Consider the following 20,094-nt stretch of genomic DNA (forward strand, 5'->3'; position numbering starts at 1 on the left):
GCTAGATAATGGTAGCATACTGAATTATTAGTGTTAAATTGCTATATATATATATATATGAATTTTACATGATATTAAAATAACCGATATCTCAAATATCAGTCCTTGACCGATATCCGATATTTTTCCGCATCAACTGCATAGCTTCTGCTATTAAAAAGAAAACTATAAAAGTTTAGATAGAAAAATTGTTTAAATTACAAGGACATTTTCGATTTAAATAACGCAGTGAAGATACACACCCGACTTATTATTTTATTTAATTGTTTTTAGTTTTGGCATACAATACCCCACTCAATTTTCGTTAGCACGTATAAAAAACGAGTCAACTTTTTGTAGCTAAATATGTTCTCTACTTGTTTAACTAAGCGTGTTTATGGATTCACCCTTAAACTAACCCAAATTTTTGTAGACTACACTCTAAGCACGGTATCGTACCGGTACCGAAAATACCGATCCCGAAAAACACTAATTCTTGGTACCGGTTCGAAATATTCGGTTCGGTATCGGTACGGTACCGGGATTACTGGTACAGAATGTAAAAAATCGGGAAATACCGGTATCGATACCGTACCATAAACTTAAACCTTTGGTACCGATTTCGGTACCGACGGTACCAAATCGGTACCGATTACGGTACTGGTACCGATTTTGCTCACCCCCACACTCAAACGACAAGTTTCTTCTTAGACTTTAGTAATATTATCATGGTAAAACTTAGTTCGAGTAATACTTCCATTTCGTATAAAGCCCTAGTTATTATTCTTTACGCGGAGTCAATTATACACATTTGTTAAATCTAAAGATAGATTTCCATTCGGGAGTTAGTCCATCCATAGGTAACTGTCCCTAGATAGAATATCGGTTACACTTTTATATCTTTTACTTCCTTTAAAAAAAATTCATGTAAGACTATGTGGTAATTAGCTCACGCCCACTCATCACATAATTACCCTAGGGAGTGGAGCACTACCCTTCTAGGTCATGGTGGGTACGGCCGGTCATGAGCCTGAGGCAAGTTTTTTTGTATGAAAAGTGAATCCCTTTCTAATTACTTGACGTACCGGTAACCATCACCATTTACACGCCCGATGAATTTAAGTCTCAATATAATTAAACATTTTCCTCACCTTTTACTAACACCATTACACACCCGATGAATTCAATCAATACAAATGTGCATGAAATTGAACATCTTTTTTTATCCCCACCTTTTAGTAACACCATTACACACCCGATGAATTCAGTTCTCAACAAAATTTGGTCCTATCGGTTTGTGAAAATCCAAAAATAAAAATTAAACATGTAGGGATCATATATACGCAAGCTAAAATATTAAGGGTACATTTTAAAATAATAATAATAATAATAATAATAATAATAATAATAATAATGGGAATGTTCATGTACATTTTAATGTTAACACGAGAACGTAGAATATAATACTAATTTATAAAAAAAGAATAAGAACGTAAGAAACAATACCAATCTACGGAATCAATGATTTGAAATAACAAAGAAAAAAACCTAAATATTACAACAAAAAAGTCAAAATCAAGAGCAAGATAATAACAACAAATACCAGTAAATACTTATAACAGTAAAATAAAAAAATATAATAATTACAACAAAATATAAATCAACAAATACTTATAACGTCTCATAATTAAAAATTAGCAATTACGAAAAAAAATACCAGCAAACACATATAAAAATAAAATATATTTGATTTTGTTTAATAATAATAATAATCCGTAGCGAACTACCTTTGTCAACGCTATAATAATAATAACACATTGCTCTGTTCTCAATTGTCATCGTTTCTTCCGCATACAAATAAATCCCTAATTCTCATTACAGATCTAATAATAATAATAATAATGGATGCTTTAGATTCAGTGTTCGAGCCACTGAGAGAGTTCTCAAAGGACAGTTATCGTCTAGTCAAGCGATGCCACAAGCCTGATCGCAAAGGTAAACCCTAATTTTCAACTTTTAATTGATTCATCTGACTCAATTCTGATTCACAATTTCTTTCTACAGAATTCTCCAAGGTAGCTGTTCGTACGGCCATTGGATTCGTTGTCATGGGATTCGTAGGCTTCTTCGTTAAGCTTATCTTCATTCCGATTAATAACATCATCGTCGGATCTGTTTAGAGGTGAATTCAGTATCTTATATGTGCTCGGTCCCTTGGTAAAATATCAGTCAGAGTATCGGTACCAATAATATCAGCGATATTGACTAATATTTGACTGATATTCGCGATATCAGTGTTTTAACTTTTAAGTCATAATAATTAACTTTTAGTTTTTAGTGTAAGTGTTAAATAGTAAGTGTTTCATGTCTTAATCAGTTCCTACTTGCTATGATTGTTAGTGTTTTGCGAGTTGCAAAAGTTTAGTTTGTTAATGGTAGGAGAATATACTGAATTATTAGTGTTAAAATTACCTATATCCGACCGAGATATCTTGAATGTCGGTTCTTGACTGATATCCGATATTTTGCCGCATTAATTGCTTAGCTTTTTGCATTTAGTAATGATTGATTGTCACCTAATTGCTGTTGAGTGTGGATTTTGATGTACGCGTTTGAAGTGGTTTGTGTTAATTACTTTGCTTGTTTTTTTAGCATTGAATATTGCATACTTTAAATTTGATATAATGCTTAAGTAGTTGACTAGTTTCTACCATGAGATTAATAGCACAATTCATCTGTGTCAAGAACTCAAGACAGAGATCTACATGGTATAGTAGAATTTGAGCTTAATAACTCAAGGTTAGAATAATTGAGAATGTGAATTATGTTTTTGAAAAAATTAAATCCTTGGTTTTAAAAAGCGTGAGCAACACATCTCAAACAACACTGCGCAGCACAAAAGCGCATGTTTTCCGTACGTGAGACCATGGTTGTAATCCCCGAGTAATACCCGCCTAGGCCGAGTTCTCGGTGAGCCATCCCCGAGTACTCTCCGACTAAGGCCGAGTACTCACCGACTAAGGCCGAGTACTCCCAACTCCCCAGTCGACCGCCTAGGGTCCGCCTAGCGACTTTAGCAACCATGCGTGAGACACAAGGTTTTTATATATATTTCATAGGTTTTAGCATAATTTAGCTATAACTAAGCATTATATATGATTTAATGTATAAATTATCTACATGTACCCGTCATCCGTGTACGAAAGGCAAATAGCACAATTCATCTGTGTCAAGAGAGAGAGGTACATGGTATTGTAGAATTTGAGCTTAATAACTCGAGCTAGAATAATTGAGAATGTGAGTTATGTTTTTGGGAAGATTAAATCTTTGGTTTTAAAAAAGCGAGAGCACAGGTCTCAAACTAACTCGCGTGCATTTTGTACCTGAAGCGCAAGGTTTTTATTTGTATCATAGGTTTTTAGTATTCTCTACCCAAATTTTAGCTATAACTAAGCATTCTATATGATTTAATGTATAAATTGTACAACTTAAAAGGCATGTTGTACGGCATTTTGATGCATAAAAAGTACCCGTACGAAAGGCGCTCTCCTCACCTGTGGGTTTTGAACTTTCACATCAATTGGCCAAAAGCGATGAGGGTTGGCTTTAGGTTGCACTTTTTAAACCAAGAATTTAAATCATGTTTTTTGTCTTTTACCATGTATGTCTTCATTGTTCATTATATGAATAGACCATATAGAATTAGTATGTAGAATCTCATGATGAGAATGATAGCGTGGAGCCGTGGACAACTGTGTTTACCTGATTGGTTAGCATGATGTCATTGATTAGAAGGGTATTAATGGGTCCTGTGAGTTTTTCAGTTCACTGGTTCTCATGGTTATACATAGAATGTGATAGATCGTGCTCGATAACGTGATTTGAAGTTTTATGTTGAGGATATTTGGAGTTTATTTATGTTAAGACCAACTGTGTATCTTTTCGTAGTTTGGTCGATGACTGTTCATTTGTTTGCGGCTAAAGAAGTCTACATGCTGAACTTGTCTTACAATTCTGATTAACATTTCCTTTATTTGCTTCTTTGTCAGATCATACAATCGGCGAGGAATGGATGAGGGACACTAACTAGCTGCGTGCAAAATGGAATGGTTTAGAAACATAAGTATGATGTATTAAGGGAACTTATTTTGGTTTTCTGTTTATGTAGAATGGGATTTTTTTTATTTGATGCTTAAATGTTGAACTTATGTTAGTTTTTACTTCCTCTGTTTTTTTTTACTGAATTGTTTAAAATTTGGTTCGTTTGCTGAGTGCTTTACATGCTTCTTTTCAATCACAGTTTGATTGCATTATTTCTCTCTTTTAAGTCGCTAGTTGTAAAAAGCGCATGTGATGCAGGTGTCCGAATGCAACATTTCTTGCATATGTATGCCAAAATTTTGACTGTTCTACAATTTTGGAAAATATTCGACTTCTGGGATGTTGGTATGTAAAACCAACCACAAAGATGAGTAGAATATGATAGTTTGGGGAATATTTCGTTTTATGTATGCGTAGTTTGGGATGTAAAGGAACTTGGTTTGTCAAGTTATTCAAACTTACTTCTTTACTAGAAGCTGTTAAATAGATTGGATCCAGTTCTCGAATTGAGTTTAAATTGAACAACAATCTTAAAAACATTATCAAGTCCCTGAGTCATTCTCAAACTTCATGATTTACAAACGAGAACGGTATAAAGAAACAAACTTAAAACTAGTTAAGCATGAATTTGTTTTGACTAAAAGTGTAAACAAGTTGAGCTCAAGCTCGTTTAAGGTCTGTAGATTGAGCTTTTTGCAAGCTGATCTAAAAACTAAAAAGAGCTCATGAGCAACTTGTCTTGTTACATGGTTACAACTTACAACTCTGACCTTTACTACTGACTAGTCTTCAATGCAATTTTATAGAACCTTAAATAAAATGGTAATAATGAATGGTAAAATAAAAACAATTGGACAAGACAATTAAGTTAAAAAAAAAGTAATTGTCGAGAGTGGGATTTGAACCCACGCCCTTTCGGACCAGAACCTTAATCTGGCGCCTTAGACCAACTCGGCCATCTCGACTTTATACTATACCAGTTCAAAGAATCTTATTAAATAAAAGAAACAAATTTATAAAATGACCATCTAATCTGAATTCTAACGTGACGCTGAAACTACATAACAGCCACTCATCTCACCATTCATTTTATTAATAAAAAAAAGTTATGTGGTCCAATGAGTATAGTGAGTTACACAATAATGAATAACCTGTCGTCGTAACACGTAAAAGATACTTCACCCAGTTTGTTTGTTTTTTTGTGTTCATCATCACTTCATTGCCATCTTCACCATCCTGATCTTATCAGTTATCACACACACACAGAATAATAATAATAATAATAATCCAATCGAGTGAAGCAAAGCTTCAAAAATGCCAGGAATAAGAGCACCGTCTAATTATTCAGAAGAACCTTCTCGTCATCCTTCTCTCAAAATCAACTCCAAGGCAAGAAGCTGCTATTTCATTTACAAAATATCATAATCAGTTGCTTTGATTGCTCATAGTTATGTAATTGATCACCCTACTAGTTATCAGTATCGAAATCTGTTAAAGAATCTTATCACGAACTGTTAAAAACATTCCTCATAGTTATCGTATGGCTTCCCAAGCCTTAGTGGGTGCTCTGGGTAAGGTGGCGGCTATGCCAGAGTCTGTTGAGGCGTGGGTGAAACTGTTGTTGTTACCACGTTGCACCTTACGAGTTTTCAGACCTTCTGATCGTCAGCAACGCAGGTCTGGCAATAGAAAGTCTGAGCAATGCCGAATTTTTCAACGGTCGCTATCCGCTTGGGGTGACCGTGACGGTTTCTTTGAGCTCCTTATATCGCTTTTTAACCAACCCCTAGGAGATGCCCCAGGTGGTGATGCGTTTGTACCCGAGTCTGACAACGCCGGGTTGGGCTCCAATGTTAAACAATGTTTGCGAAAAGTTGCGGATGGGCATTCTGCGGTCAAGGTATTATGCTCTTCAGGGGTTGCACCTTTCGGTAAGGATACTTTGAACGCTTTGTTGTCTAAGCATCCCATCATGGCACCTCCGATTATGCCTGCTTCCTTGCTTTCTGAGTCTCCCCTTGTCGTGGACGTTGATAGTGTGCTTGGGTGCATTAAGTCTTTCCCTAAAGGGACTTCGTGTGGGCGGGACGGTTTGCGAGCCCAACACATTTTAGATGCGTTGTGCGGAGAGGGGTCTCTGATTGCGGATGGTTTGCTCAAGGCTATCTCAGCGGTGGTTAATTTATTTTTGGGGGGAAGGTGTCCTGAGGTGTTGGCAGAGTTTGTTGCGTCTGCCCCACTTACGTCGTTGCTTAAACCGGACAATGGGATTAGACCTATTGCCGTTGGGGCCATTTGGAGGCGGTTGGTCTCTAAGGTGGCTATGAGGGGTGTCGAGAAGGAGATGGCTAAATACCTCGGTGACTTTCAATTTGGGGTGGGAGTCCCCAGTGGGGCAGAGGCCGTGCTTCATAGCGCGAACAGGTTTCTAAATCAGTTTCATTCGGATGGGTCATTGGCTATGCTTACTGTTGATTTCTCCAATGCCTTCAACTTAGTAGATAGGACGACCCTTCTACATGAGGTCCGGAGTCGATGTCCTTCCATTTCTCTTTGGGTGGATTTTTTATATGGGCAGTCGGCTAGGTTATATGTGGGTGATACTTTCATTAAATCCACCACTGGGGTTCAACAGGGGGACCTTCTTGGGCCTCTCCTTTTTGCCTTAGCTTTGCACCCACTTGTTCACCAAATCAGAGATCGATGCAAGCTTCTCTTTCATGCTTGGTACTTGGATGATGGCACGATTATCGGGGATACTAGAGAGGTAGCCAAAGCATTAGATATTATCAGGTCTGAGGGGCCTCGTTTGGGTCTTGAATTAAACGTTAAGAAAACAGAGTTATTTTGGCCAACATGCAATGTGGTGAAGGCACAGGAGGGGTTGTTCCCTTGCAGGATTGGAAGGCCGGTGCTTGGCGTGAAACTCCTTGGTGGTGCTGTAAGCCAGGATGCGGGGTTTATCAGCAGTTTGGCTATGAAAAGGGCATCTAGCGCTGTGGAACTGATGAGCTGTCTCCCAAGACTTCGGGATCCTCAATGCGAGCTTCTTTTGCTTCGCTCATGTATGGGAGTCGCCAAGCTTTTGTTCGGTTTGAGAACGTGCCAACCTATGTATGTGGGGGAAGCTGTTTCTATATTTGACAATGGTCTTCGAAGGGCGATTGAGGACATCATGGTTTGTGGAGGTCCGTTCTTTGGGGATCTCCAATGGAGGTTGGCATCACTTCCGACCCGTTATGGGGGGTTGGGTCTCTGTTCGGCCGAGGATGTATCTACATATGCTTCTGTGGTTTCGAGAGCACAGTCGTGGTGTTTGCAAGACCATATTCTTCGGGGTTGTGATATTTATGGGTTGGACTTTGATTATGGGTGTGCGATGGATCGTTTACGTTCTTCACTTCCAGATTTTGATCTTAGCGGGTTCTCTAATAAGGACACCGCCCCCCCTAAAGCCCAACATGTTGTGGCGAGTGCCTTATTTAATGGAATCGTCAAGAGTTTAGAAGTGAAGTTTGATCTATCCCTTCGCCAAAAGGCGGTGTTTGAATGCCTTCGGGCTCCTCGGGCTCAGGATTTTCTAACGGCCATACCCATTGAAGGATTAGGCCAACGTATGTCGGGTTTGGAGTATCGGGCTATCCTTAAGTACCGGTTAATGATCCCTATGTTCCCGACGGATGAACCTTGCCCAATTTGTCGCAATGTCTGTTTGGATTCTTTTGGTGACCATGCGGTGCATTGCAAAGAATTGCCTGGCTTTAATACAGACATGATTTGGTTAGGGATGTTCTGTGTGATGTTCTTAAACGGGCAGGGATTTCTGCTAAAAAGGAGGCGCCTGTCAACTTTCTCACGGATCCTCTTGAAGGGAGGTCTACTTTACGACCGGCTGATATTCTTGTGTTTGGGTGGGCAGGGGGGAAACACGCCGGTGTGGATCTTACAGGAGTGTCTCCTCTTGTTGGGCTCAGGGACCGTGGGTTTGTTATGGGTCAGGCTGCGTTGAAGGCTGAATCGGGCAAAGTTGTTAAACACGAGAAAGCTTGTTTAGATAATCAACATGTCTTTCTACCATTTGCCTTTGATACATTTGGTTTTCTGGCTCCAGAGGCTGTGAAATTTTTTAGTAGGGTTCAGCGCGTCGTACACGGAACCTCTTCAGCTTCTAGGTCCCAAAGCTTCGTTTTTAGCAGGATTGGCTTTGCTATTCAAAAGGGGGTTGCGGCGCAGCTTGTTGCCCGTTTGCCTGCCACTTTATTGTAATCGTTTTATAGTAAATTATATAAAATAGTCGGTTTTGGGTTTTTTTTTAAAAAAAAATCTGTTGCTTATATATGCCCTAACTGTATCTATACTAAATAACTAACTGTCTAACTGTCTAGTGATAAAACATAAATAATATATTATTAATTTAAACATAACATATGCAGTGTTGTAGAACTCGCTAGGTGCGGCGGTGTGGTACAAACTAGTGATTAATCGGATTGTATTTTTATACGTAATTTTTCAAACTTATTAGTCGGATTGGATTAATGAGTATATCTATTTTGACCTAAGTTTGACTGAAATGAGCCAATTTTTTACTGGATTTGACTGATGACCGATTTTTAGCTTCGATTACCTAATATCGTGTCGGTTGATCACTAATTTCCGATTAATTGGCGCCTAATACTGATTTTGTTAGCATTTATGTTAGATGTTTGACTTCAAATATATTAAATTATTAGTATAGTCAATTATGGTTTTATAATTCAAAAATCTTCATTACTAGCTTTTTAATTTTTTTATACAACCGTGTAAATGTAATAAACGGATTTCTAACTTAGTATTAATATATATAAGTTTTAAAAAGCTCAAATTTTGATATATATATATAAATTATGAATTCTGTAGTTGATAAATATTATTTGGCACAGGAGCCCTTCAACGCCGAGCCACCACGTCAAGCGTTGGTTTCTTCGTATGTGACACCTACGCATTTCTTCTACAAAAGAAGCCATGGACCCTGTTGTTGATGATATAGAAAGGTCCTGAGTCCTGACTCCTAAAACATGTTTCTTGATCTTTATATGTAAATTGTTTATATTAACCGACTGCTATTATATGGTTTTAATAAACAGATATTGTGTGTCTGTTAAGGGACTAATCGAGAAACCCAAAGAGCTTTTCATGAAAGACATTCTGTGAGTAATAAATAGTTAAACACTCTCTGTTCTATTTGAAATTTTCATGACAAATTTTAATTTTTTAAATGTTCATTTTGTTTTTTTATTAATTGCAGGAGTCTGCCTAAATATAATGTAACTGCAACTTTACAGTGTGCTGGTAATAGGCGAACCGCAATGAGCAATGAGTAAAACCCGAACTGTAAGAGGAGTTGGTTGGGATGTTGCTGCTTTAGGAAATGGTTTGTTTTCTTTAATCATTATCCACTAATTCATTAACCTATTTGGCAATGAAATAATAATACCCTTTTTGCCCTTTGTTGTGCACATGTCAGCAATTTGGGGTGGAGCAAAACTTGCTGATGTTCTTGAACTTGTCGGTATACCTAATTATACCAACACGACACCGACAGGTGGAAAATTTGTTGAGTTTGTGAGCGTTGACAGGTGTAAGGTTTGTACTTTGTTATCTATTAAGGATTTTTGTTAACAATTTATACTTTTTTTTAATGTTTCTTGCTTGATTACAGGAGGAGAAAGGAGGTCCTTATAAGGCTTCAATCCCACTAATTCAGGCAACAAATCCGGAAGCTGATGTGTTGCTTGCTTATGAGATGAATGGAGAGGTATAATTGAGAGATTTTACGTAAATTTAAAGTAGCAAAATTGTTATTAATACAAACTTTATGTATATGTACTTGATCATGTTCCTGTTAGGGGTGTGCATGAGTCAGTTTTGGGATCAAGCTAACCAAAAAACCTGAAAATTCAGTTTTCGGGTTCTGAAACCCGTTCAGTTTCATCGTTTTATGGCTTTCGGTTTTTTACAATGGGTTTGATTTGTTTTTTCGGTTGTGCCATTTGGGATTGAAATTTTTGGGCCGAAACAAAAATGTCTGAAAACAATGAAATTGGACTAGTCCTAAATTTTTTTGTAAATTAAGGAGTAGTTAATTATTCACATTTGGACGTTTTGAGTTAGACCAATTATTAATTACTTAACATTAAAAAAAAGTTATAATCCATATTCAATAACAAAAAGGCGGGTTTTTCGTTTTTTACGGGTTCGGTGCAGTTAAAAAGTCGGTTTGGTTTTATGGGTCCATTCTTGTTTTATGTTACATGCGAAACCTAAACCAAAACGTAAATTTGATTTTTGAAAAAACCTTAAAGCCAAACCATCGTTTTTGGGTTGGGTCAGGTTATTTTGATAGCTTACTGCTGGGAGTGACATTACAATGGGTACTTTTGTTTGTGCTAGTTATTTCGGTTTTATGCAAACCCCTATCATTCCATTTCCTTCAATTCTCTCTTCAGTATTAACATGTAATCACAACTTTACAATCTTTCTTCCTGCTTAGCAGTTGATTTCACTTTTGCTTATTGGTTTGTGAAACTGTTAAAAGATTCTCAACAGGGATCACAGGTATCCACTGAGAGTAGTTGTCCCGGGAGTTATTGGTGCCCGTTCTGTGAAGTGGCTTGATAGCATCAACATAGACTCCCAAGACTGCAAGGTGAGATCTTCAATATTATTATTAATCTGTAAAATTTACATGTTCGAGTTCCTGTTTCTAAGGCTGCAGTGTATTGATACTTATCAGGGATTCTTTGTGCAAAAAGACTACAAAATGTTTCCACCGACAGTAAATTGGGATAATATTGACTGGTCTACAAGAAGGCCACAAATGGATTTCCCTGTTCAGGTACTTGTTTCTCATTTTCTAGGTTAACAGGAATTTATTTGACTGGGCTTGAATATAATTATTATGTTAAATTGTTAGTTAATATCGACTTCATTTGCGGGTTGGTTATTGGCAGAGTGCAATATGCTCCTTGGAGGATGTGAATGTGGGGCGAAATGGAAAGGTTAGTAGGTTTTGTCTATTTAAAGTACCCGCGTGTTTTGGATTCTGTGAATCTAGTTACATTTCATAATACATTTATTTATAACTCTTCTAGGCAAAAATTTGCAATGATTTTTGTAATTTTATGATTTTAGTGATGAGATGTTCGGATTTGAATTGATTTGGTTTTCTTCTTAACTGAAATTTGACCCTTCATATCAAGTATGTTGTCACGAATACGTCCATGTAAATGAGTATGTGTGAGTATATGTTGTGATCAGGGGCGGACCCACATAGTGTGGATCGGGGTCCCGGGACACCAATGTTTTTTAAAAATTTATTAGAAGCGGTATATTAAATTTTTTGAGGACCCCATAAGATTTAATACTTGGAACCCATACTATTAATGTTGATGTGGTCTGGTGGAAAGTCCCTTGTTTTATCTTTAAAAGGTCATGGGTTCAAGTCTTACAAGGCTCAGTTTTTGGTTTTTTGTGTTAATTTTTAGTGTTAATCAATCATTTGATTGCTAATGTTGCAATAATAACTTTGGAAACATTCAAACACCTCTAAAATACATATCATTGTTTTCAACTTTATGCATGGTTTTCTTTAGAAACATTCAAACACTTTAAAATATCAGTTTTATTTTTCACTAGTTTAAGTTAATGGTTTTCAACACATGCTTATGAAAGGGTGGATCTAGGTTCTATCTCAAAAATGTTTAAGAAAGGGAAAACAAAGTGTTTATGTGTCAACCCGACCCATTTTGACCCGTTCAGGTAGTGATGATTGAAAAGAAAGTTTTATTATGATATTGTTTTTTATTATGTTCTTCGCCTCGACCCGACCTGAACAACGATCGACCCGAAAAATTTGAACACCGAAAATATGGGACCCCATTGGCAAAAAATCCTGGGTCCGCCACTGGTTGTGATATTAATCCATGTTCTTACAAGCTGGTCAGTTCAAGGTTTTTGTTTTTTTTTTAAATCTTTAACGAGTGAAGTCAACAAAAACTTGGCTAAAAGGAAACCGGTGAACGTGTTTGAAGTTGTCAATTTTTGAAGCACATTTTAACTAGAATATTATTGTAATAATGTCCTTTGTTACGGGAGTGCATGGGTCAGTTTATGCTTAGATTGGTCGGTGTTCACGATGGGTTTTGTTTTAATTTATTGGGTTTTGCCAGTTGGGCTTGAATTTTTTGAGCAGAAAAAATGGCCCAAAATAATGAATTGGGCCTGAAACTTTGGGCCTAAATTTTATATTCTTAATTAATGATTAATTGATTATTATACATTTGGGTCTAAAACTTTTTGGACTACCCATTTACTATGGGTTCGAGTCGGTTTTTTCGGGAACAGGTACATGCAAAACCGGAAATTTGTATTTTTGAGAAAGCATATAACAAAACAGATAGGTTTGAGTTCAGTTGGGATCGGTTCGGTAATGTTGGTAATTTCAGTTATGGGTCGGTTATTTTGGTTTCATGCGGCCCCTAGCTTTTTGATCATGTTTACAACACATATTATTAATGATTCTTTAAAACATTTTGTGCAGATAACTGTAAAAGGATACGCTGTTTCAGGAGGTGGACGTGGAATCGAGCGAGTTGATATATCCACTGATGGGGGCAAAACCTGGAAGGAGGCATTTAGATACCTAAAACCGGGCATTCAATACATTGCAGATGATGAAAAAAGTGATAAATGGGCATGGGTACTATTTGAAGCTGAGGTGGATGTACACACAAATACAGAGATAATTGCCAAAGCTGTATGTCATCCATGTTTATAACTCTATAATTATGGTTGACTTATTAACTCATTTATTTGCATGTCGACCTACAGGTGGACATAGCTGCAAATGTACAACCCGAAAAGGTTGAAGACATTTGGAACTTGAGAGGAATTTTGAACACATCGTGGCATCGTGTTCATGTGCAAGCTAGGCATTCGAATATGTAAGCTATACATATATGGGAGCATGCAATAATACGAGCAGGATGATAAATTGTATGATAATCCCTGCAACTTTTTCTGCATTTACGTACTTTTGGATTTAATTTTTTTTTTCTTTTGCTTATTGTTGAGTCTTGACGTCTTGTAACATAAATTATTTGAAAGGTTCCATGGTAATGTATCATTTCAGTTTTCCGTAAGTTGCATGCTCTTATTTCATTTTTAATGAGTAATAATATGTCGACCTAAAAATCAATCAGACGACACATGACATTGATGCATGAGGTTGTATATGGGTCAGTATCAGGCTGCCTTTTAATGTGCTACTTTACAAGTTATGATAATTTAATAAAATAATATAGTTTTGATGGTTACATTCAGCACATTAACCCATTATATAAAACAAGTATAAAGCATGTAAGAAAACATTTTGAGTCAACCCGACCCAAACCTATTACATATGTTACCTTACCAGTCATGTTCCATTACTTTGAAGTTTTCATATGAATTTTAAAAGGATAACATACAATACGATTCTGAGCCACAGGCTGTCAAAATCATGATTGTGGCTTTCAAGTACCAAATCAATCACTTAGGCTACATCGATAGGCTCCCAAATTGATTATTCCAAACTTCATACGTCCCAAGTTCGTTAACAGAAACAGAAGGTCTCACTTCTTGCAGTGCATTCTCAAAGTCCTACAAAATAACATGTCAGTTGACTTTTATAGGTCAAACTCGATAACATCTTTCAAATACTTTTAATTCAAAATAAAATGCAGTAATCTGCCATTAAATTATAAAATCCTATTATAATGAAAGTACCTTTAGAGTAACTGGTCTCATATCATCCTTTTTAAGTTCAGTAATATTTGCATCTCTCATAGCTTCTCTCAATGGACCCATGGAAGCATCTTTAACTAGATTCTTCATGTCAGATCCTGAATAGCCTAAAAACCCCCCAAAATACAAACTAACATAAGCCACGATATGTAACACGTCATAATTTGTAAAATATAAAATATAAGTTACCTTCAGTCCATTTGCATATGCTATCGATCTCCTCTGTCGAAAGATTGAAAAGCCCATCCTTCATCAAAAGATTACGTACTATCCAGGCTCTCGCTTCTTCACCCCCCGATACATTTAATACAAATTTGAATCCCATTATTAGTGTCATATAATTTTGGCATAAAGAATTGTAGAACTATTTTAGAAACAGGTGTATGTCAGGTCGATTTGATTAGCTACCTTTCATTTCCTTTATAAATTTTTCTTTATAGGTTCATAATAACCAAAAAACTATATGTAACATTATTTTCTGTTAATATTAAAAGTAAAAAAGTATAACATGCTAAACTACTGTTGCACCTGAAGAAGGAAGTGGAATATAGAGTCGTTTTGTAAGACGCCTTCTAGCAGCCTCGTCTAGTTCTTGTGGTCTATTTGTTGCTCCTGCCAGATATTTGACCGGGCGATGGTAAATTTAGTAAAAAGCAGATAAAACTTTAAAAGGGAGTTTTCACTAAAAGGATGAGTAATAATATTTTTTAACCTATGAGTAGAACTTGTTCATTCCCATTGTCAAATCCTTCCATTTCTATAAGAAACTGTGTCTTCATTCGCCTGCTTGATTCATGCTCACCATCTGACTTGCGCTGCAAGGTATTATACATTAGTAGATTGTCTTTCAAGCAATCAAAGAACAACAAAGTTGCAAAAGACATTGAAACTTTTATGTTATTCAGAGTGCTTGAAAGGAACATCACTTTCTTGTTCATGGATCGGAATCTAACATACCTGGGACAACAGTGAATCTATTTCATCCACAAATATTACAGCTGGCTGGCGACAGCTGGCAACTCCAAAAAGAGCCCTCACTAGCTTTTCACCTTCTCCAATCTACAGTAACCGTTTAACCTTTTTACTTGTATATAATAGAAAAAAATCAGCAGGATAGGCGGTTTGACTAAAGTTTCAGAAAAAATGATTCTGTTATGGGTAAGTTTGACCCGAGACACTCTTGTTCGGTTGTTCCTATTTTTATTTTTTTTTTTTTTGTAATTTTTTGTTCTAATTTATGTCAGACGTGAACACCAACATATTTTACTTCAATAATATCTCTAACTTCTAAATTAGTGACTTATGATGCTTTATGCCTAAACTACGCTTTGAGAGTTTGAGGTTTGAACGACTTTCACCTGTTCAAGCCATATACTTTAAAATTAATTTGTGTTCACCCGTTTGACCTATTAGAGATGAAACAATATCCAGATTGGCACATTCATAAGCAACTTGTTCAAAACTGCCACCTCTAGGTTTCAGTTATTAAAATACCCACCTTGCACAATGCCAAAAAAGTTGCATATAAGAGTTTTCTTTCCAAATCCTCAAAAATTTAAGTTTAACAACATTGAAGTTACAATTCCTAAATATATTAAGTCAAAATTTTCAGAAATATATAATTACAGTTTATCTATAGTGCTAAAAACTATCTGTATAAAGGAATCTATGCATACCCATTTACTGGTTAGTGAACTTGCGGATATGTAGAAAAATGTTGCCTTAGCCTCTCCAGCAATTGCTTTACCTATCATTGTTTTACCTGTTCCCTAAAACATAAAAAAGATGCAAACAAATAAAAAAATGGCGAAACAGCAAACAGGCTGCGTTGACCGTTGAAGCTACTTGTCAGTTTTTTCAAATTTCTATCATATATAATGTACTAAACATACTATAACTAGATTATTGGAATAAAATGCAACCTAAATCAACCCGTTTTCATATAAATAGATCATAATTCCCGCATCTACAATATATTAACATGTGTTGCACTTACTGGGGGACCAAATAAAAGAAGCCCTCGTCCTGGAGCACGAACACCTTTAAATAAATCAGGCCGCATCAAAGGCCATATGACCATCTCAGTTACACATTTTTTTGCATGATGTAATCCAGCTGTTAAGAAGCAACATATAAAAATCTTATTAGAGTTAACTACAGATTTATAAAAACATGAAAAATCTCTAAGATCACTAATGTCTAATACCAATATCATCCCAACGAACATTAGGATCTCGATCCATTATCTCATTACTAATGTGCTCAATAAGGCGAGGCTCTAAATTCCTTAACTTCTCTGGAAGTTCACCATCAGGACCACATAGCATATCCATGCTGCAATCATATAGTGAACTAAGTTAAGAATATCATTTTCCAAAAGTTAAAGTGAACTAGATGCTTGATGTTGATTTATGATGTTATAAACAAGTACTAAACTTACCATCTTTTTGTTGAATCATCTAATGCATCTTCGCCTTTCGATGCGCGTGACGTTACATTACCAGTATTACCACCGTTGGATCTAATCGGTGGTACAAAACCACGCAGTCCACGACGTGATCCATAGGATTTGATGCCATACCCTCTGTTAGATCCATCACTTTGTGGAGATACTGAGGGATTTGGTGATGCAGTCAACCCTCTCTTTTGTCTAACATCCATTTCCTGTGGTATAAATGAGAGAAATCATATTGAGTTATCCAAAAAATCCTGTAAATAAACTTATAAGAAGATATTTCAACATTAAAAATGGATACCAATTTTTTTTTGGCGGTAACAAAACCGTTGCCTGTAGCTTCACTGTTACTTGATGGAGACGTGACCTTTTCAATCTTTGGGCTACTGATTTCCACATGAGCTCGCTTTGATCTCAAGTTGTTTCCATTTGTTCTTTCTTCATCGGCATTAATATACGTAAACGAACCACGGCCCTCAACAGAATTATTATACATACCATTATTTTTCCCTAATATGCCCCCATACAAGCTTGCTGGTTTTACAGGTAAATGACCTTTTGAAGTCTTGCCAGTGATATCTTCCTGCTTTCCAGGTTCATCATCCTATCATAGATTGTTGTCATTAGCCAATGATATTTATAACATCTCATGTTATTGCAATCTAACAAGTATACTCATCCCTTTACTATATTATAACTGGTAATTAGAATCTTCACAGCGATGCATACATGAGTTCATGGAAAGGCTTAAGTATGTGAAGAAAAAAAACCACTAATACCAGATAACTAAGCATCCACAACCATAGGGTACCTCATTTAGAGTGTTTACTTTAGAATGCTGAAGAAGAGCTTTAAAATACTTTGATTGCTTGATTTTCTCAATGCTGATATCCCCTTGCTTATGGAAAACATACCCTGGATCTCTACCAGCTTGCTCAAAAGCTTGACTACAGTGAAGAGAGTGCAAAAACCATGGATAAACATCAACAACTAATAAACTTTGATAGCCATAAAACTAAATGAAACACAACTCAGCTAGTTAAGCTAGAATATTAACCTAGCTTATAACTTTTGAACAACATCTGTAATCTATTTATAGTCCATAGATTAAACCTTGCACTCCCTACTGCTATAAATCGAAGGCATAAAAATGAACAACATAACTATAGAAAAGCCAAAATGTAAAGAGCCTTCGGAATCTCATGATATACGTTTCAAATTGACTTAAAATTCTATGGCAATGCAACATTATAACAGGATGAACATAAACAAGTTAGAACATCAGTACAGATTACTAGCTATCTAGAAGCTGCAGCTTGGTGGTAACAACAAAGCTAGGGCACACAATTTGATTGCAAAAACAACTTCAGTAAATAAGTGTTGAAATAACTGTTGGGAATTTCGGTTTAAGAACGTTACTTGGCGTGCAAGGTTAAGTAACAAGATTTAAGGAGTGGATAATTATAAACAAATAAATGTGCTTAGATTTAATTGTTAGTATAATTATTATGTCATATTATTTAGCAATCCTAGTTGTAGTCTAAACGTGATAGGTTAGATTATAAATATGCTTTGGGGTATAGAGATTGTAATTGGGTAATTGAGTTTTGTGAAGTTTCTCAATAATAATATTCGTGTTTGGGTGTTTGCCAAATTAACGTTCGTGTTCAATACCTGGTATCAATTCCATTAATAACTACCAATCCGAGTCAGAAACGAGCTATTCAGCAACAAATTCGAGTTTTCATAAACAAATTAGAAGATCATTACAGATTATCAGCTATCAAGGAGTTATAATTTGGCAGTAACAAGTGTTAAAACAACTCACGGTCTGAGTCAGTGACGAATGACTGAGTCGCAGACTCAAGTTTCAAATTAACCTAAAACTTTACAACAATTGTAACAGCATTATCAACATAAACAAATAAGACGAACAATACATATTATCAGCTATCCAAAAGTTGCAATTTACCGGTAACAACAAAGCTGGGGCACACAATTTGAAAACAAAAACAACTTCATTAAACACGTGTTAAAACAACTACCGATCCGATTCAGTAACAGATTCGAGTTTTCATAAACAAAAATTAGAAGAACAGTACAAAATATCAGCTACCTAGAAGTTGAAATTTGACTGTAACAACAAAGCTAGGGCACACAATTAGATAACAAAAGCAACTCAATAATCAAGTATTAGAACAACTACCGGTCCGAGTCAGAAACAAGTGACTGAGTCGCAGATTCGAGTTTCAAATTAACCTAAACTTCTACGGCAATGCAACATTACGTAACAGATTATCAGCTATCTAGAAGTTGCAATTTGACAGTAAAGTAGTAAACAACAAAGAAAGGGCACACAATTTGAAAACAAAAACAACTTCATTAAACACGTGTTAAAACAACTACCGATCCGAGTCAGAAACGAGTGATTTAGTAGCAGATTCGAGCTTTCATAAACAAATTAGACAAACAGTGCATATTATCAACTATCTAGAACTTGCAATTTGACAGTACATATTATTAGCTATCTAGAACTTGCAATTTGACAGTAAACAACAATTTAACAAAGCTAGGGCACACAATTTGCTAACAAAAACAACTTCATTAAACACGAGTTAAAACAACTACCAGTCCGAGTCAGGAACGAGTGACTGAGTAGCATATTCGAGTTTCAAATTAACCTAAAATTCTACAACATTGCAACACTGCGTAACAGATTATCAGCTATCTAGAAGTTGCAATTTGACAGTAAACAGCAAAGCTAGGGCACATAATTTGATAACGAAAACAACTTCATTAAACAACTACCGGTCCGAGTCAGGAGCGAGTGACCGAGTCGCAGATTCGAGTTTCGAGACAGCTTCACGGTGAATCGGACGAATACACGCTCCGTCCACTTCGTTAAGAGACTGAGAGTCAAGGAAGCCGATGAGACGGAGTGAGAGTAGCTGAGCGTAACTGTAATCTCCGTTCTGGATTGCGATATCTGCTCCGAACAGAAGAGATTGAAGCCGCTTGAGGTTCGTATCCAGCTCTTTTCGCCAGCAAGCTGAAGCCTCTGACGACGATGATGACGGTGGTTTTGGTTCAGCCTCCATTGTTTGTTCTTGAATTTCGATGGACTGTGTGTAAACTATTTTCCCGCCATTTTCTTCCCATTGTATCGACAGTATAATATTTGGGATAAATGGATAATGACCAAAATAGCCCTATATTCCGTGACTAAAATATTAGATGCAACATACTAGAACTGACATCCGACGGATATATCTGGCACTCTTCTGTTTTTTGATCAAGCATACCTAGACACGTCTATACTTAAACGGCCATCATTGATCTATTTTGTCAGGCTTCATATGTATTATGTCGGGTCTCATATCTATTCTCTCGTGCTTCATGTCTATTCTGTCGGTCCCAACGAAATAATATTACGTACGAAAATGAAGCCGAAGGAACATATATGGAGGCCCGACGGAATAGATCCATGGCCGACTGTTTAAGTACATACGTGTCTAGATATGATTGTTTCTAAAACGGAATGATGTCAGATAGATCTGTCGGGTATCAGTTCTAATCGATAATTTAAAAAGTGGTCATTTTGAGTATTTTTTTGGTTTGCAGGTTAGTCTAAGAAATGTTGTTGATAAAGAGTCATGTTGATCATTACCTTAAATATATAGCCGGTGATTTCTAGATATATGTTTTAAACGAGTAATCGATTAAAATGGAACCGTAAA

General features: G+C 36.3%; 2 protein-coding genes, 1 non-coding gene and 1 pseudogene across 4 annotated transcripts; 2 read left to right on the top strand and 2 right to left on the bottom strand.

Annotated features, from left to right (window-relative positions):
• The first annotated feature begins 1,794 nt into the window (after positions 1 to 1,794).
• Positions 1,795 to 4,187, top strand: LOC143560814 (protein transport protein Sec61 subunit gamma-like). The gene is made up of 3 exons (XM_077049032.1): positions 1,795 to 1,974; positions 2,044 to 2,161; positions 4,029 to 4,187. The coding sequence occupies exons 1-2, from the start codon at positions 1,881 to 1,883 to the stop codon at positions 2,157 to 2,159; spliced, it is 210 nt and encodes a 69-aa protein (XP_076905147.1). The 5' UTR covers positions 1,795 to 1,880; the 3' UTR covers positions 2,160 to 2,161; positions 4,029 to 4,187.
• A 777-nt stretch (positions 4,188 to 4,964) lies between these two features.
• TRNAL-AAG (transfer RNA leucine (anticodon AAG)) lies at positions 4,965 to 5,045 on the bottom strand. The gene has a single exon. It is a non-coding gene; the product is annotated as a tRNA-Leu (tRNA).
• A 298-nt stretch (positions 5,046 to 5,343) lies between these two features.
• On the top strand, positions 5,344 to 13,259 carry LOC143560815 (sulfite oxidase-like; annotated as a pseudogene). The gene is made up of 11 exons (XR_013140189.1): positions 5,344 to 5,469; positions 9,000 to 9,110; positions 9,204 to 9,266; positions 9,365 to 9,490; positions 9,584 to 9,702; positions 9,779 to 9,874; positions 10,655 to 10,765; positions 10,853 to 10,954; positions 11,070 to 11,117; positions 12,659 to 12,874; positions 12,949 to 13,259. The product of XR_013140189.1 is annotated as a sulfite oxidase-like (transcript).
• Positions 13,260 to 13,430: 171 nt separating this feature from the next.
• On the bottom strand, positions 13,431 to 19,502 carry LOC143560816 (ATPase family AAA domain-containing protein FIGL1-like). The gene is made up of 13 exons (XM_077049033.1): positions 19,166 to 19,502; positions 17,169 to 17,304; positions 16,659 to 16,961; positions 16,343 to 16,566; positions 16,109 to 16,236; positions 15,899 to 16,017; positions 15,579 to 15,671; positions 14,860 to 14,961; positions 14,615 to 14,717; positions 14,431 to 14,514; positions 14,092 to 14,187; positions 13,885 to 14,009; positions 13,431 to 13,758 (listed from the first exon to the last, which is right to left on the bottom strand). The coding sequence occupies exons 1-13, from the start codon at positions 19,453 to 19,455 to the stop codon at positions 13,657 to 13,659; spliced, it is 1,905 nt and encodes a 634-aa protein (XP_076905148.1). The 5' UTR covers positions 19,456 to 19,502; the 3' UTR covers positions 13,431 to 13,656.
• Between the last annotated feature and the right edge of the window lie 592 nt (positions 19,503 to 20,094).

Source organism: Bidens hawaiensis, unplaced genomic scaffold (assembly GCF_021521415.1).
Source record: "Bidens hawaiensis isolate Kalapana, Puna unplaced genomic scaffold, B.hawaiensis_p1.1 tig00020455_1, whole genome shotgun sequence".
In the NCBI taxonomy this organism is placed as follows: domain Eukaryota; kingdom Viridiplantae; phylum Streptophyta; class Magnoliopsida; order Asterales; family Asteraceae; genus Bidens; species Bidens hawaiensis.

Bases quoted from the DNA above. Each gene is read 5' to 3' on its own strand.
- LOC143560816 (XM_077049033.1), bottom strand. From the start codon at position 19,455: ATGGAGGCTGAACCAAAACCACCGTCATCATCGTCGTCAGAGGCTTCA. The intron at 15,672-15,898 runs GTAAGTGCAACA...TTTATGTTTTAG, and splicing joins TTCTTTTATTTGGTCCCCCA to GGAACAGGTAAAACAATGAT. The intron at 14,010-14,091 runs GTAACTTATATT...GGGGGTTTTTAG, and splicing joins CATATGCAAATGGACTGAAG to GCTATTCAGGATCTGACATG.
- LOC143560814 (XM_077049032.1), top strand. From the start codon at position 1,881: ATGGATGCTTTAGATTCAGTGTTCGAGCCACTGAGAGAGTTCTCAAAG. The intron at 1,975-2,043 runs GTAAACCCTAAT...TTCTTTCTACAG, and splicing joins CCACAAGCCTGATCGCAAAG to AATTCTCCAAGGTAGCTGTT.